Source organism: Nothobranchius furzeri, chromosome 18, assembly GCF_043380555.1.
Source record: "Nothobranchius furzeri strain GRZ-AD chromosome 18, NfurGRZ-RIMD1, whole genome shotgun sequence".
Lineage (NCBI taxonomy): Eukaryota > Metazoa > Chordata > Actinopteri > Cyprinodontiformes > Nothobranchiidae > Nothobranchius > Nothobranchius furzeri.
This window is the reverse complement of record NC_091758.1, coordinates 4,194,372-4,210,771: the sequence shown is the minus strand read 5'-3', so window position 1 is coordinate 4,210,771 and position 16,400 is coordinate 4,194,372. Positions and strand designations below refer to the sequence as shown.

The following is a 16,400-nucleotide window of genomic DNA, read 5'->3' as shown; positions in this document are numbered from 1 at the left end:
ACGGTGCGAGACCTGGTCCACCCTCGGTCAGCCTCGCACTCCGGCCGTTCAGCCAGAGGATGGGACGAACGGCGCGGAAGCTTCAGACGTCCAGCTGCACCGCCCGCTCCACGGAGCCGGCCTCCCGCTTCGGCTCCACATCAGCGGGACCAGCGAGATGGCGGACAACGGTTCCGGTGGGGCCAGCAGACGCCGTCTTGGCAGTCCCAGGTGCAGGAGCCTCGCCGAAAGCAGCCACGGAAGTGACTCTTTGGGGGGAATGTGTGTGTTACTGATTGTTCTGATGCTGTTGGTTTTGAAATAAAACCCAAAAAACGTCACTCAAAGAGCACAATCCTACAGTCCTCCGCAGAATCCTCTGCCGAGTTTTCACACATGTTCCCCACACCAAGCACTGCTGCACGCACACATGTTCCTGCAGGTAGTCATAATACACGGCCAGCCGTAAGGGTGCGCTCCATTTGCGCTCCGGCCCCAGCATCCGGCCAGGCCCAACTCTTCCCGCTCTCCCCACGCCGTTGGGTGGGGCGGGATGTCATGTCGCTGTCTCGACCACGCGCGGTGGCACAGTGCGCGGCTCCATCCGCTAGCACTCTGTCGCCCCCGTGCACAGGCCCGGCTCCCACTTGTCCTTCACTCTCGGACTCCACGCTCCACAGTGTGGACCAGCCTGTTCCAGCTGTTTCGCACTCGCCCTTTCGAGCGCAGCCCTCCATGGGTCGCCCCCAGTTCTCTGGTACGAGCGACGGCGGTAAGGGCGCATGCACAACCCTCAGACGTTGTTCACGTGACCGCGCACACGCGTCCACTGTCGGAACGCACGCACGAGTGGCGCCGCCTTTGCATCATGAGCAAATGGATTTCGGACACCATTCATTGCGGTCACACACTTCATTTTCAGGCCACTCCACCTCCCTTCAACGGGATCGTGGAGACGACGTTCACATCGCAAGTACAGTCTCAGGCGCTAGAGCTGGAGCTGCGGGAACTTCTGTCCAAAGACGCTATTTCCCGAGTCCCTCGCGGACAAGAACTCTCGGGTTTCTACTCCCGCTACTTCGTAGTACCGAAGAAGTCGGGAGGAATGAGGCCGATTCTCGACCTTTCCCTGTTCAACTGCTCCATAGCAGTAATGCATTTCCGCATGTTAACGATGAGACAAGTCCTGGAATATGTGCGCCCCGGGGATTGGTTCATGTCAATCGACCTGAAAGACGCATACTTCCACATACCAGTAGTTCCAAACCACCGGAAGTTTCTGTGTTTTTCGTTCAAGGGAGTTCAATATCAGTTCAATCGCCTCCCTTTCGGCTACTCGCTATCCCCGCGCACCTTCTCCAAATGTCTGGAGACCGCGCTGCAGCCACTGCGCACGGAGGGAATGAGGGTCTTATTTTACCTGGACGATCTTCTCCTGTGCGCTCGGTCCAAGGACGAGGCGTCACAGCAAACCAGGAGGTTGACAGAGCATCTGTCAACCCTAGGGTTTTCTATAAACTGGGAAAAGAGCTCCATCCTTCCATCCCAGTCGATTGTGTATCTCGGGGTGGAGTTGGACGCCTCCCTAATGAGAGCACGTTTGTCACCTGCAAGAGCGGCAGATCTCTCCACGGTGATCTCCCGTGTTCAACCCCGCAAGATCGTGAGAGCCCGGTTAGTCATGAAACTCCTAGGCATGATGTCCGCAGCCCATTCAGTGGTGCCGCTAGGTTTGCTGCGCACGAGGCGCTTGCAACCCTGGTTCGTCCGCCTCCGGGTACACCCGATACGTCAGAAGAGACGTATGTTGAGGATTCCCCCTTCAGTGGGCGGGGACCTCGCTCACTGGGGGAACCCCTGCATCCTCTCATGCGGGGTTCCCATCGGATGTCCTGCGTCACACGTATCTGTGTTTACGGATGCGTCACTGTCGGGGTGGGGGGGCACGTGCTTGTCCCATACGGTGGCAGATCGCTGGCCCTCCCACACGCACGAGAACATACATGTGTTGGAGCTTATGACAGTGAGGAATGTGATCAGACACTTCGCTGCCCTTCTCGAGGGCCGTCATGTCGAAGTTCACACAGACAACCGGGTAGCGGCAGCCTACATAAATCGCCAAGGGGGAGTTCGATCCCTCCCACTGTTGCGTGTCGCCACAGATTTACTGTGTTGGACACATGTCCACCTGCTGTCCATCAGAGCCATCTACATTCCGGGGGTACTGAATGTAGCGGCAGACATCCTGTCGAGAGGGGGACCCCGCGACTCCGACTGGCGTCTACATCCTGCACTGATATCACAGATCTGGATCAGGTTCGGGGAACCGTCTGTGGATCTGTTTGCGGCTCGCGAAAACGCTCAGTGTCGCCTGTGGTTTTCCCTGAGTGCCCGGGACGGACCCCCGCTCGGGGCGGACGCCTTCTCACACCAGCCCTGGCCTCGAACGCTCCTTTATGCATTTCCACCAGTCCCTCTGATTCCCCGTCTCCTGGACCGAATTCGGTCGGAACAGCTCTCGGTGATTCTGGTGGCTCCCAGATGCGTGTCCGCGTCATGGTTTCCGGACCTGCAAGCGCTAGTGTCCGGCTCCCCGTGGAGGGCGGACGCCCTTCTCCAGGCGGATGGGATAATCAAACATCCTCCGGAAATAGGCCAACGGCTGTGGGTCTGGCCGCTGAGCGGTCACGCTTAGTGGCTTCTGGGCTGCCGCATGATGTGGTCGCCACGATTCAGAGTGCGCGGGCGCCCTCTACCATTGCCTCTTACGCTGCTAAGAGGGCAGCTTTCCGGAACTGGTGCGCAGAACGGAATGTTCAAGTGCTCTCCTGCCAGCTGGCGGATGTCCTATCGTTTCTGCAGATACTGATGGACAGGGGCCTCGCATTCAGCACTGTTAAGACATATGCTGCAGCTATCTCATCATGTCATCAGGGTTTTGGAGATAGATCTGTTTTCAATCATCCCCTCACAAAACGTTTTCTAAAAGGTGTCAGGAGGAACAGACCTGTGTCCCGCCCGCTTTTTCCCCAATGGGATCTAACCATAGACTGTACATATACTGGACAAACGGATTCCATTGGCTTCAATAACACGTTTGTTGTCTATAATGGGAGGTGGCCACCACCGCCATTTTGACCGTGTCACAGGTTCCGTCCAGCCCAGACAATTCCATAAAAGGGAAGAGAGGAAGCGCTGAGGGTGTGGCTGTAAGGCTGGGCTCGAGTGACGACACCCTGGCGAACTAGCTACGAGCTAACCTGAAGCTAACCCTGGCTAACCCAAAGCTAAAGCGGAGGTGGGAGCCGAGCTAACGGATGTAGCCACCTAGCTTCAACCCAACCGGAGCTAACTGGAACACCCATCGACCTGAACCTCACACGGAGTTTAGGTGGAGGTTTTCTGCGCCTGTTCGTGAGAAGTACCAGTATTAAAAAAGTTTTAAATCGGTAAGTTTATAATTTATTTCCGTAATGAAAACATTTTGCTTTGAGCAAGTTTTCAGTAGTTTTTTTCGGCGCTATCACTCCTGAGTCGCACCAGCCATTAAATGTATCATGAAGAAGAGAAAATATATTTAAGTCGTATTTTGGGGGGACATTTTATTATCTTTCTTACAAAATCTGAGACCAAGCGTTTCACATTGCAACACAAGCACCGGTAACCATAACAGAATGAACAACAGCCAGCAGAGGAGAGGATGGCGGTGTTTCCACCCCTCCCGGCCGGCGAGGAGAGCTCATTCCTGGGCTGGAGCCGGCCCTCAGCACCCCGCCACAGGCTCTAACAGATGCTGGCGGTGTTTTAAACCCTCCCAGCGGGACAGGGGAACTCATTCTTGTGTGGGTCGGAGTCGGCCCGCAGCAGCGCGGTGTAGCCTACATATTTTGTTATATAAGTCGCTCCGGAGTATAAGTAGCAGGACCAGCCAGAATATGTAAAAAAGTGCGAGTTATAGTCCGGAAAATATGGCAGTTATTAGTATTCGAGCTAAATTAGCAGCCTAAATACATTTCATATATTTCCAAAATGTAATACTTGTTTGTATCTTGTACAGCCAACTAGTCTTTATTCTGGACTCAGTACAATTTACCAAAAGTAAAGAGACATTATACAGATGAAGTAAGCACAAGATAACTTACTGGAAGACACGGAATTATCATGAGAACCAGAACAAGAGAGCCCGATAACAGTCATGTGAAAATAACAGTTAAAAAGTATGTATGTATAATAGAAATAAAAATATATTAGAATTAGTGTAACTCACTGTGATCCAAACAATAAATCAGCCATAGCTGATTAGTAAATATGACATGAGGTCTTGGAGTTTTTAAGTTTCATTTTTTTCTTAGATCTGTTAAAAGGTCGCAGCCTGTGTGTCTCCAACATCAGCTACACAAAGCAGCAAGTGTAAATTCCACATACCTGTCTCACCACTTCATGTATGGTTTTGTACTTTAAACAATTATGACAAACCTGTTATTTTTTCCTCCATAGCCATTTGGATCATTGGAGACAGCTGAGTGAGGCGTGGTGCCCAGAGAGCTGCAGCGACAACCTTGGCCTCCCTGACGTCTGTGTCTCCTGGTTCGGTTGGGGCGGACCATCGACATACATACATACATGTGCCGACACTTTGCGCCCTGTTTTATAAAATGTAGTGTTAAAAATAAATGTTTTTGCTCAATTACTGGAATTTCTTTGGTTAAGACAAAAGTGAGGAATAATCATTTACAAGTTATTTGTACAACAGGCCCATTTTAAATCCCAACAGTTTCTTAGCAGACAATAGAAATGTGTTCTTTACTAACTTTACTTGGTTTGAAAATCTTACTAAAATAGTGGCGTATTGCAAAACCCAATCATACTTATGTAAACATTAGCTTTGTAGATATTTTTTACAGATCTATATTTGTGTGCAACAAATCCAAACTTAAATAATTTGTCATTCTTTATTGAAAAACAACAAAATACAGTTATACAGAAGTGTGGGAAAATGATAATGTGAAAGTATTGCTATTTAAATGTAATCCTATTTATCTTTAAAAAGAAAAACTCTAAAAATGTCCTGTACAGCATCATGACAGAAGAATGGTGGTCTGTCTGTCAGAATTTGCTGAACAGATTTGCTCTTTGAAGAGGAGTGTCATGTTTGGAGGAAGGTACTTAACCCAAGACATGCAGAATACAACACTGACCAAAAACTGATGGAAAAAATGATTTATTTATAAGGAGGAACTTAAGGTGCACAGATAAGTCTGTGGTTGGAACTGCAACAACAGCTCAGCGTCTGGAGGAGGGAGAACACAGGTGAGCTTAGGTTCTGGTTTCAAAATCCATTGTAGGCAGGCAGAGGTGTTCAGCAGACTTACTGTGGTGGGTGTATGTGTTGGCTGGAGGAGGGAGAGGTAAAGAGGAAGCGCAGGAGAGGGAGCAGAGGTGGAGAGAAGCGGGGCGTCCTGGTGGATGGGGCACTGGGTGAGATGAGAGGTGGGTTATGGAGGCTGGTGATGAGGTCCGTGTGTTGAATATCCAAATCCTGGAGTAGAGGTCAGTATCCAATGAGGTCGACAGGAATCCTGAAGAATGGTAAATCCAATATAAGAGCAAAAACACTACGAAATAACATTAATCCTAGGAACACTAGAGGTAACACGAGTGGCTGGTTACTACCAAAACTGAGGCAATCTTCTGGCGTCAAATTGTGTCCTCCATCCACCTTAAATAGGAAAGCACCCCGCTGATCGCTGATCAGGAACGGCTGGGGTGGAGTCACCAGAACCATGAAGAACGTGTCTCCAGAGACAACCCGGGTCCTGGTACCGATCAGGAAGCGGACCTTATCACCCAGAGCTGCCAGGTCATGCTCAAAGCCTTCATGTTCACGCTGCAGAGCCTGAACGCTGGCCAGGTCGTGGCCGTAGTTGTCTGTGTTCAGGGCCTGGTTCTTCTCCTCGATCCACTCTTTGGTCTCATCAGCATCTCTGAGAAGACATCAGAACTCCGTCTGAGTGTGGGTCCAAACTCTACTGACCCGTAAGCGGCGCATAAGTGTGCGGGGTACCTGTGGAAGCGCTGCACCTCATGGGCGCTGCCCAGCATGTTGCTCCGGTCTTCAGCCAGCTGTTGCAGCGAGCGCCAGCAGTTGTTCAGCTCCTGGAGAGAAACCAAACCCAGTGAGATGAAGGTGGACGCCAGCGGGCTGGACGCCGGACAAGGAAACCTGGAGACGGATCGCTCAGACAGGAAGGGAAGAGCTTCCTCTTACCTTGATGGAATTAAAGTTAGCCGTCGTCTGAACGCCCAACCGTACGGTCTGAGGTCAAAGGTCACAGGAAACACACACACCAGTCAGCAGTCATACAGATGCATAAAGATAACTGTAGCCATGGCAACCAGCTGACATGTCCCCACTTTCACCAGCACCTGGTGCCTGCCGGGTCACCTGAATTCCTGTGTGATGTCAGCACGGTCGGCCGTGACTGCTGCCATCAGAGGTGACCTCTGATCAGCTGAATGAACTCACCTTTCAGGGTGACGCCGTGTTACCCCGGGTTTCCACGGGAGCCGTCAGCAGCACGTTACTGCAGCAGCACGTCTTGCTCGCGTAAGCTGCTGCTTGGCCCTTCCCACGAGACGCGAAGCAGCAGGGGAGCAGCTGTCACCGACCGAGCACGAAGTCACACGAGTGACTTCGTCAGTAAACACAACAACAAGCAGGAGAAAACTACAACATGGTTTGTGTTTTATGTTCTGTCCGTTTTATAATCGCCAATACGGACCTGAAAAACAAAGGAGACCGCTAGCTAGGTGATAACTTCTCACGGGGCCGCACAGTTAGTAACTGTTTTTAAAATTAAAGCAACCGGAAGGCAGTACTTTCTTTATTCTGAAAATCTCGGGAGCTTCTCTCAATTTCCACGTCCGATTTCCTGTCTTTCCTCCCCCAAAAATGTCGAACTCGACCCGTTTCAGAGGTGTCGCGCGTAGAAAATAGAACCGGCGCGTAAAGGCCGCGACATGCTGCTCCTGAGACGCGGCCGACTCGCGCTGCTGACGGCTCCGGTGGAAAAGGTTCTGTTGACCACAGCGGTTCCTATCAGCAGCTATGACGTGCTGCTGCAGTAACGTGCTGCTGACGACTCCTGTGGAAAGCCAGGGTTAGAGTCGGCTTCATCCTGTAAACAAACAAATGAGTGGTAACAAAAACACCACGTCTGGTTCTGGTTGAGGCGGAGGACAACACGCACCTTTCCAGGAGCAGAACCCAGATGTTCTTGTTGCTACAAACAGAGACGAGCAGAGTTAAACCAGGAAGTGAGAGGGACCAGCTGCTGCAGACAGGTGACGCTCACCTGAGCCTGAACCATAGGAGCCTCCTCAGCCATCAGACCTTCTGACTCCAGTTCACATGCCACCTTGTTGATGTCCCTCAGGCGGGACTCGTTGGCCTTCAGGTCCTGCAGGACAAAAGCACCTGCTGATTATCACCTGAGCTGATCTGACAGCTGCTGCTGGAAGACGGAGAGGAGGAAAAGTCCGACCTTCTGGAAGTCGTCAAACTTCTTCTGCAAGACCTCGACCTGCTCCAGGTCCGACCCGTCTCTCCATCCTCATTCAGCTAAAGACGCGAGTTCAAGTAAAACAACCTAAAGTCACACAAACACAAAGCAGGTGTGGAGATGTTCGCTCTGAGCTGGAGGTCGTTCCTCGGCTGTGAAGGGCACACGAACCTTGTTGGTGCTGTTGAGCAGCGTGAGGATGTCGCCCTTCTTCATGGTGACCTCTCCAGGACTCTTCTCCTGGTAGTCGTACAGAGCCAGAACCAGCTCCTTCCCGGTCTCATCGTCAGTTGGAGCCACTTGTTGCTGTCGGGTTAACAGGTCTGGTGTTAGAACGTGGTGGATAAGAATGTTCTGACGGGCCGAGGGTTCTGAACCAGCGAAGTGACCTGGACCCAAACAAAGTGAGCCAGAACCTGCAGACACCTCAGAAACATGTCAGGACCAGACCTGCTCTACCTTCTTCCACCATGGTCTCTCCTTTCTGGGTGACAGCCTTGATGCGAGGTTCATGACCTGTGATCTCAGCCTGCAGAGCCTCGTGCTTCTTCAGCAGGTTCTGGACACCAATCAGGTCCTTCCCTGAGGACACATGTTAGAGTTCAGCATTATGCAGTAGACAGACCAGTTTAACCCAGGGGTTTCTTTCTTCTACAATCTGCTCTTTAACTGTATTATTTCCTGCTATTTCAGCTGTTAACTTTATTTTTTCTCCAAGTGTTTTTCTCCCCAGAAGAAGCTACAATGATGTTCTGCTGAGCTGTGGTGGCCTCATGGAGGGGGCCATCATCTAGCACACTGCTGCTAACCACTTAATCATTCTCCCTCTCCTGATAGTAACATTTTACTTTCTTTGATGTTGGATGTACTACTGCTAGTTTACCCGTTTAATTATAGATTCACTAGGATAAATACAATAAAATTTATCTCTCGCCAAATAGAATATTTACTAAGAAATCACAATGTAACGTGTGTGTGTGTGTGTGTGTGTGTGTGTGTGTGTGTGTGTGTGTGTGTGTGTGTGTGTGTGTGTGTGTGTGTAAAAGCCATGTGTAGTGTTTATTTATAAAGCATATGTTGTTGGATTTTATCCAGAATCGAGACTTTGAAAATATATTGTTTAATTACAGTTTGATTTATTTGACATCTGTATAATGTTTATTATTTTGTTTTTTCCCCCTAAATGCCTAACGTTTGAGTTTAACATGAATATTAGTCATTCATCCCAATACATGAAGTTACACATTTTAAATTTTAATAGGGGAAGACTGCAGGAGGGAGAGGTAAAATCATAGACTGTACATACTTGCTACCCGCCGGCTGTGATCACAAGCGACAACATATTAGTTCCCGCTGCTTCTTCGGTAAACAGCGCCAACAAAAACAAAGAAACTTGGGATCTTGTCGGCGTGGCGGTGGGATTTAAGGGAAACGCTGTATGCCCTATAGACTTCTCACCGAGCTGCAGTATTTCTCCGGTCAGATCTGTCTCTGAGAGCTCCATGAGCGGTCAGCCCGCGCAGAAACTAGCCGCCGCACCGGTCAGGCTGCCTGGCCTGACCGCTGGGGATTACCGGATGTTAGAATGGACACAGGTGTCACTCCAAGCCTGCTGGAGGTTTTAAGGGTTGAGATGAAAACACCCTACCACTCAGGCTGCTTACACATCGATATTAAGTTGTCGCTGTTGCGCTCACGCCATAATACAGTATTAGATGCGGTTAAAGTCAGACATGAAAAACTCCACGAGCGGTCAGACCACGCAGCAGCTAGGCGCAGCAAGTAGGCGCCGGATCGGTCAGGCTGCCCGGCCTGACCGCTGGGGATTACCGGGTGGAAGATTGGACACAGAAGTCTCCCTCTTAGCGCTCCGTCATATTTCAACCCATTTTGATCTTTTACCATATTACCCATCTAAATATGCCCTATTAATTATTTTACCGTATTTTACATTTAAATTTCATGGTTAAACAGTACATGCTACATGTTAAACTGATAGTTAGCTAGCTACTTCGGTAAACTCAGCTAGTTTAAAGGCAGCAGTGACATAAAATACGAATATAGATTTTAACTTACCGAAAAAAATGAAGTGGAGACTCCTTGGACGCTCTATTAGTGCAATTAATACCACTGCAAGTCATTTTGTCCAACAATTGCACCAATAATATCCAAAACAGAATTCACAAGCACAGACACTCAAAATCCCGAAACAGCTTCCAGGAGGGGCCGAGGCTGTACTGAGGCCTTTCCACGGAGCTAGCTCTGTGGTCACGTGGGTCTGAGGCGGCGGTCACGTGTGTCGGATGCTCATTAATTATACAGAATTTTAGGCTTTCAATACACTTAAACAGAAGAGTTAGAAAAAAATTCACCCCCCTCAGAGTTGTCATGAGTATAAACTAGATAATTTAGACAAAAAACATGTTTTGGCACCAGGCTGTAAACATGTTTATTTCTGCTGTGAAATCGGCATTTTCAACATGGGAGTCAATGAGGATTTGCTCGCTTCTGGCACCAGCCCCCAGCGGATGAGGGTGGAACTGCAATTTTTCTTACTTCCGGGTTGGGACCATTTTCTGAGCGGCATTGTGGGGGCTTGGATCTAACGGTGGTTCTGCGTGGCTTATCTGAAGCTCCATTTGAACCCTTGGACCAGGTCTCACTCAAGTTCCTGTCGCTTAAAACTGCATTGCTGCTGGCGCTAGCATCAGTTAAGAGAGTGAGTGACCTAACCGCCCTCTCAGTGGCTCCCGCATGCCTCAGGATCCGTGAGGATGGCGGGTCTGCTGTTTTATGCCCCAACCCAGCCTTTGGGCCCAAAAGCATTAATGCTTCAAATCCAGGTCAATTTCATTGGCTGGACTTTTTCCTCCTCCCCATAATTCTGAGGAGGAGGCGGCTTCTCACCTTCTCTGCCCGGTGCGCGCGCTTGCACGATATGTGTCACGCACTTCAGGGATTCGTTGCTCACAAAACCTGTTTGTGCACTACACGGAGTCTTCCCTTGGTCAGGCGCTGTCGGCCCAGCGCCTTTCACGCTGGCTGTGTGACGCCATTTCCCTTGCTTACACATCATCAGGGCAGGATCCCCCTGAGGCACTCAGGGCTCACTCAGCCAGAGGGATTTCCTCTTCGATGGCGCTCCTCAGTGGTGTTTCAATGGAAGACATTTGTCAGGCTGCTTCATGGGCTTCACCCTGTTCCTTTACTCGTTATTATTTACGAGATGTGTCTTCAGGTTCCATCACTCGTTCAGTGCTTGGACCCCAGCAGGCTAAATGAATGCTTATGGCACCTCATTGGCCTTGCTGAGATGGATTTCATCCTCTTGTGGATGATGTTTTTTAGTGGGGGCCCCTCTCTTATCGTGCCTGCCTCAGTCTTTAAGCCTGGTCTGAGGCTGAACGTCCCCCATTAGAGGAGATTTGATTGGGTGTGTCCATTGGTTGTGTTAACCAGTGGGGCGTAAACCCATCCAGCTGCGCTTTATTCCAATAGCAGCTAGCTTAAGGGCTAAGACTAGACGAAATAGAACGTTGGTTACGTATTGTAACCCCAGATTCTATGAGTCTAGTCGCAGCCCTTAAGCCACTGGCCCCACTGGTTATGATGGGAATAAGAGCCATTGGAGGTGAGCAGTGGGGTCACTGCGGTTATATACCACGAGGGGGCCCACTATTGTTGGGCGTACATTTAAGCTCTTCATGATTGGCTGATGCGGAGATCATCCTTCCAATAGCAGCTAGCTTAAGGGCTGCGACTAGACTCATAGAATCTGGGGTTACAATACGTAACCAACGGTCTTCCCCATAACCGGGAGCAAAGATCCCGCCTTTCTCGCTTCTGATTGGCTAGGAGGGCTCTTCTGTGATTGGCTATTTCTTTTAGCAGCAGCCCTCATCCCTCTGCTGTCCTCTTGCCACCAACCACAGTTTTAGGGAGTTTTGTGAAGAAAGCACTATGACGACAATCCGATCCTGTTAGGCAACATATATTGATTTACTTTCTTTTATAAACAGAAAAATATAACAATTGATATTTAAACACATCTTGCTGCATTTATCACTGTTGGCTCTCCAGGATTGGGATCATATTGAAGCATTGTACATATGCTAAACATGTCAGCTTCACGTGCATGCAACATATATGAACAATAATACAACTAAACTATTTTATTAGTAATGAAATATGTAATGAGGTAATGTTCAGTGATGTTTTTTTTTTTTTTTTTTTTTCAGAATGGAACTCAACAAAATCCTTAACACAAGGCCTTCTTCCCCATACTGGACTCCTCCACCTTTACACGTCCATGTACTGGCTGAGAGGGAAAGTGCCCGTGTAGTTTCCTGGGAGTTTGGAATAGATTCGGCTGAGGCCAAAATAACAAAAATTAACAAAGTGGTGGCCATCACAGATGGCCACACAGTGTCTAAAGTGACATTATTTGAGGAATTGCGACACAAATTGGAAGAAAAAAACTACATAATTAAAAATTATTATTTAAAAGGAGACACCCCACCACTACACATCATGGTCAGTAAAAAAACAAACTTCTTTAAAAGCTCTCCAGTGGAGCTCACGTGCGAGGGCCTGCCGGAGGCAGCAAAGGCTCTACTCTTTCCATCTTCCAAGGTGGTGAAGCTGATGGAATGGAAAGGTGTTGGCGGCCTCCTGACTGTTGAAGGTCAGGTTATACAAGTAAGTTTTTTATTATTTCTCATGCAAACAGTAGACCATTTCTTGGAAGTTTAATACCATGTATATCTTTGGGGTGGGGAATAACACACATAAACATTTACAAATAGTAAATATCTTTAAATTGTTGCTTTGTTTCTCAATTAATAATGGTGGTGGATGAAGGGACTGAGGCACCTGTCCTCAAGCAGTATGTTTTGTATGGTCATCAATCTTGGGAAAGAAAACTCAGAAGCAGTTGTTTGGATGTAGGTGGCTTTGATGTCAGCGGTGCCTCAAACACACCTTTAATACAGCAGCAGGAGGCAAAATCATTAATGCATCTCCAGTACAGTAACATTACAGCTCCCAACATGCAGGCTACTAGTCTCAACTGAGAGATGAGAGAGCTGCGCACGTTAAAAATGCTGGTAATCCTAAGGTATCAACAGAAAGAAACATTGCACGCTAACATAAACATAAAAAAAACAAACCTGCACCAAATGCCACAAAATCCAACTATTGTGCACAAATAAACTGAAATAACCCAAAACAAACCTTCAAAACAGCAGGAGGCAAAAATCAGCAACAAATCTCCAGTATAGCAACATTATAGCTCCCTGCCATTTACCATTTAATCTCATTGTGTAGGTCTCCAATGTGAAGAAGATACGGAGTGGCAGTGGAGACGTTCCTCTGCGTCAGATCACTTTGAAGCAGGTAAAGGTACTGGACATACAAATAAAAAGTTGAATCTCCTAATTATTAATATCACAAAATCTGTTTGCATCTTCTTCTGGTCTATAAGTAAGTCCTTAAGCAGCATGTTTTGACTTTCAGGGTGACGTCCAGGCTCATGTCTCTCTGTGGAGGGAGGCAACAACAGAAACACCTGAACTGGGGGCCAACGTACAGATTTCTCACTTGAGAGGATCCAAGGACCAGCTGCAGTCAACTGGACACACAACGATTGAGGTGTGTTTTATATATAATATTATATATATATATATATATATATATATATATATATATATATATATATATATATATATATTATATATATATATATATTATATATAACACACACACATATATATATATATATATTATATATATATATATATATATATATATATATATAATATATAATATATAATATAACACACACACATATATTATATATATAATATAATATAATATAATATAATATAATATATATATTATATATATATATATATATATATATATATATATATATATATATATATATAATATATATATTATATTATATTATATTATATATATAATATATGTGTGTGTGTGTTATATTATATATTATATATATATATATATAATATATATATATATGTGTGTGTGTTATATATAATATATATATAACACACACACATATATTATATATATAATATAATATAATATAATATAATATAATATAATATATATATATTATATATATATATTATATATATATAATATATATATATTATATATATATAATATATATATATATATATATATATATATATATATATATATATATGTGTGTGTGTGTGTGTGTGTGTGTGTGTGTGTGTGTTCCAGGGTTTCCCCCAGTGTTTTAGCTGTTTATTTTTTCTGCACTATCAGTAAAATGTTTCCTATATAAGGAACCCAGCAGGTTGCATCAAGTCACTGACTAGTGTCAGAGTCTTTACAGCAATCCTCATACTAAGCAAGTGTAACCCCTTCTGTCTTTATCTCCACTGCTGTAAGAGTGAAACTCTCTGGACTCAAGATGGGTAGAGCTCAGGATTAGTTTATTCCCTCTGCAGGCTTCTGCAATTACATGGGAAAACCATGGGGTTCCAGCAACAGGATTCCGCCCAAAACACAGCAAAAGCCACCTCGCTACCCACGTGTGATCGTATAGTGGTATTATTAATTTTTCTTAAAATGAATCAAATTACAAATTGGATGGAAAACAAGATAGAACTTATTACAAAAAAAAATAAGATGTCACTGCATTGTGATTCAGGTAAACAAAATAAATAGTTCACTTAAACGCAAAATGCACATTCATATTCACCTCAAAATAAATTAAAATGAAATAAGTTTCTTTCATGTGCCAAAATAAATGGAAACAATGCTACCACCTGCTGGACACAACTAAATAAGCGCAATGTCTTAAACAGAATTAGCTAGGAGCTCAAACAAATACATTTCACAGAAAACATACCTGCAATTACATAGGATATGCAAAACCATGGGTTTCCAGCAACAGGATTCCACCCAAAACTAAATAGAAACGTTTAAAATAATGATGAGACATAAGGCTCTCCCCTCGCTGTTAGTAGCTAGTACAGCACGTGCATTTTTCTACCTTCAAACCAAAGTCACAAAAACCGAAATTTTACAGGACACAATTGTATAGGTGATTCATGGCATTAATGCACAGTTTTGTTAAGCTTAACAGACATCTTTAAATACTTTTTTTTACCCATTTTCAGTCTCGGCGGACTGACGGAGTACTTACCACAGCAAAAGCCACCTCGCTACTAACGGAATACCCGGAAAACAGAACGTTCATCTGTAGCGGACTTCCGCTGTGGATTTTCAAAATAAAGATCTAAAAATCGAATCTAACAAAATAAAACAAACCCCATGGTTGCAATAGCAGGTTTAACAGGAATTTAACAATAACAAAACCATGCTAATTATTTACACCGTTACACAAGCATGTAGCGACAGTGGAGAGGAAAACTCCCTTTTAACAGCAAGAAACCTCCAGAGAATCCTGGCTCAGTATAAGCAGCCATCCACCATGACTCACTGGGGATGGAGAAGACAGAGCACACACACACACACACACACACACACACACACACACACACACACACACACACACACACACACACACACACACACACACACACACACACACACACACACGCATGCACACACACAGGCATTCGTGTATGCACGCCAGCACACACACACACACACACACACACACACACACACACACACACACACACACACACACATATAGGCTACATGCACTCAACATATTAACCACGTGTTATTCTATGACTGCATACAATGTGCTTTCTTAGTAGAGATTATATTTCTTCAAAAAACAACTTTATTGTCTTTATCTGAGTGAATCTATACTTAAAGCTTTTCCCCAGTATTTCTCTTATCCGATGGCACCATCTAGTGGCTGGCAAGCATATCACACAAAAAGTCTGTTGCTCTGTTTTTTTAAAGATGGCGACTTCACGTTTCTGTTTATAAATGTGCTTCTGTAGCCGAAAAACAGCTACAACACGTTGTTTTACGAGTATTGTGCTCATGTCATGTTGTGTTCTCATATATTTATATTTTAGAGACTTACTTGTCTGTGAAAAGTTCATCCACTCTGCTTCAGCCGACGTATTCCTTAAATTTGAAGCAAGTCAAATCAGAAATCAGAATAGGTTTATTGCCATTGTCAGTGAACAAACAATTCACAAACTAGGAACTTGCTTTGGTACTAATGTGCTACATATAACATGAATAATAAGATTAAAAATAGAATAAAATAGAATAAAATATAATAAAAAAACTAGAGTACAACTTTCAGCGATAAAAAATGGCAGGTAATGGTAACATGGCCGATAACGTGACGTGTTGAGTACAGAAGACCAGCATGGTTGTGTGTTTATAAGCTGTTCACAAGTCTAACGGCAGATGGAAAGAAGCTGTTCTTATGCCGGGAGGTTCTGGTCTGGATGGACCGTAACCTCCTGCCTGAGAGAAGCGGCTCAAAAAGTCTGTGACCCGGGTGCGAAGGGTCAGCTGCTATCCGACCTGCACGCCCCCGAGTTCTGGAGACGTACAGGTCCTGGAGAGATGGAAGGCTGCAGCCAACCACCTTCTCAGCAGAGCGCATAATGCACTGCAGTCTGTGTTTGTCCCTCACCATGGCTCCAGCGTACCACACAGTGATGGAGGAGGTGAGGATGGACTCAATGATGGCCGTGTAAAACTGCACCATCATCTGGGCCGGCAGCTTGGCCTTTTTCAACTGCCGCAGAAAGTACATCCTCTGCTGGGCCTTTTTGATCAGGGAGCTGATGGATGGCTCCCACCTAAGGTCGTGTGTGATGGTGGTTCCGAGGAAGCGGAAGGAGTCCACAGTGGTGACGA

The 16,400-nt window shown here is 46.0% G+C and overlaps 2 protein-coding genes and 1 long non-coding RNA gene across 4 annotated transcripts; 2 read left to right on the top strand and 1 right to left on the bottom strand.

The window, feature by feature from the left end:
* Positions 1-3,037: 3,037 nt before the first annotated feature.
* On the top strand, positions 3,038-4,666 carry LOC139063954 (uncharacterized). 2 transcript variants are annotated; one of them, XR_011517274.1, is made up of 2 exons: positions 3,038-3,428; positions 4,477-4,666. It is a non-coding gene; the product is annotated as an uncharacterized lncRNA (long non-coding RNA). The 2 variants fall into 2 exon arrangements; XR_011517273.1 differs by having other exon boundaries at positions 3,038-4,389.
* Positions 4,667-4,917: 251 nt separating this feature from the next.
* LOC139063952 (uncharacterized) lies at positions 4,918-7,628 on the bottom strand. Its single transcript, XM_070547207.1, has 8 exons — positions 7,524-7,628; positions 7,335-7,439; positions 7,230-7,262; positions 6,248-6,295; positions 6,044-6,135; positions 5,653-5,963; positions 5,352-5,558; positions 4,918-5,269 (listed from the first exon to the last, which is right to left on the bottom strand). Exons 2-8 carry the CDS (start codon positions 7,365-7,367, stop codon positions 5,205-5,207), a joined length of 789 nt encoding a protein of 262 aa, XP_070403308.1. The 5' UTR covers positions 7,368-7,439; positions 7,524-7,628; the 3' UTR covers positions 4,918-5,204.
* Positions 7,629-11,780: 4,152 nt separating this feature from the next.
* Positions 11,781-14,015, top strand: LOC129154838 (uncharacterized). Its single transcript, XM_054735087.2, has 4 exons — positions 11,781-12,239; positions 12,867-12,935; positions 13,056-13,190; positions 13,986-14,015. The coding sequence occupies exons 1-4, from the start codon at positions 11,781-11,783 to the stop codon at positions 14,013-14,015; spliced, it is 693 nt and encodes a 230-aa protein (XP_054591062.2).
* The last annotated feature ends 2,385 nt before the right edge of the window (positions 14,016-16,400 follow it).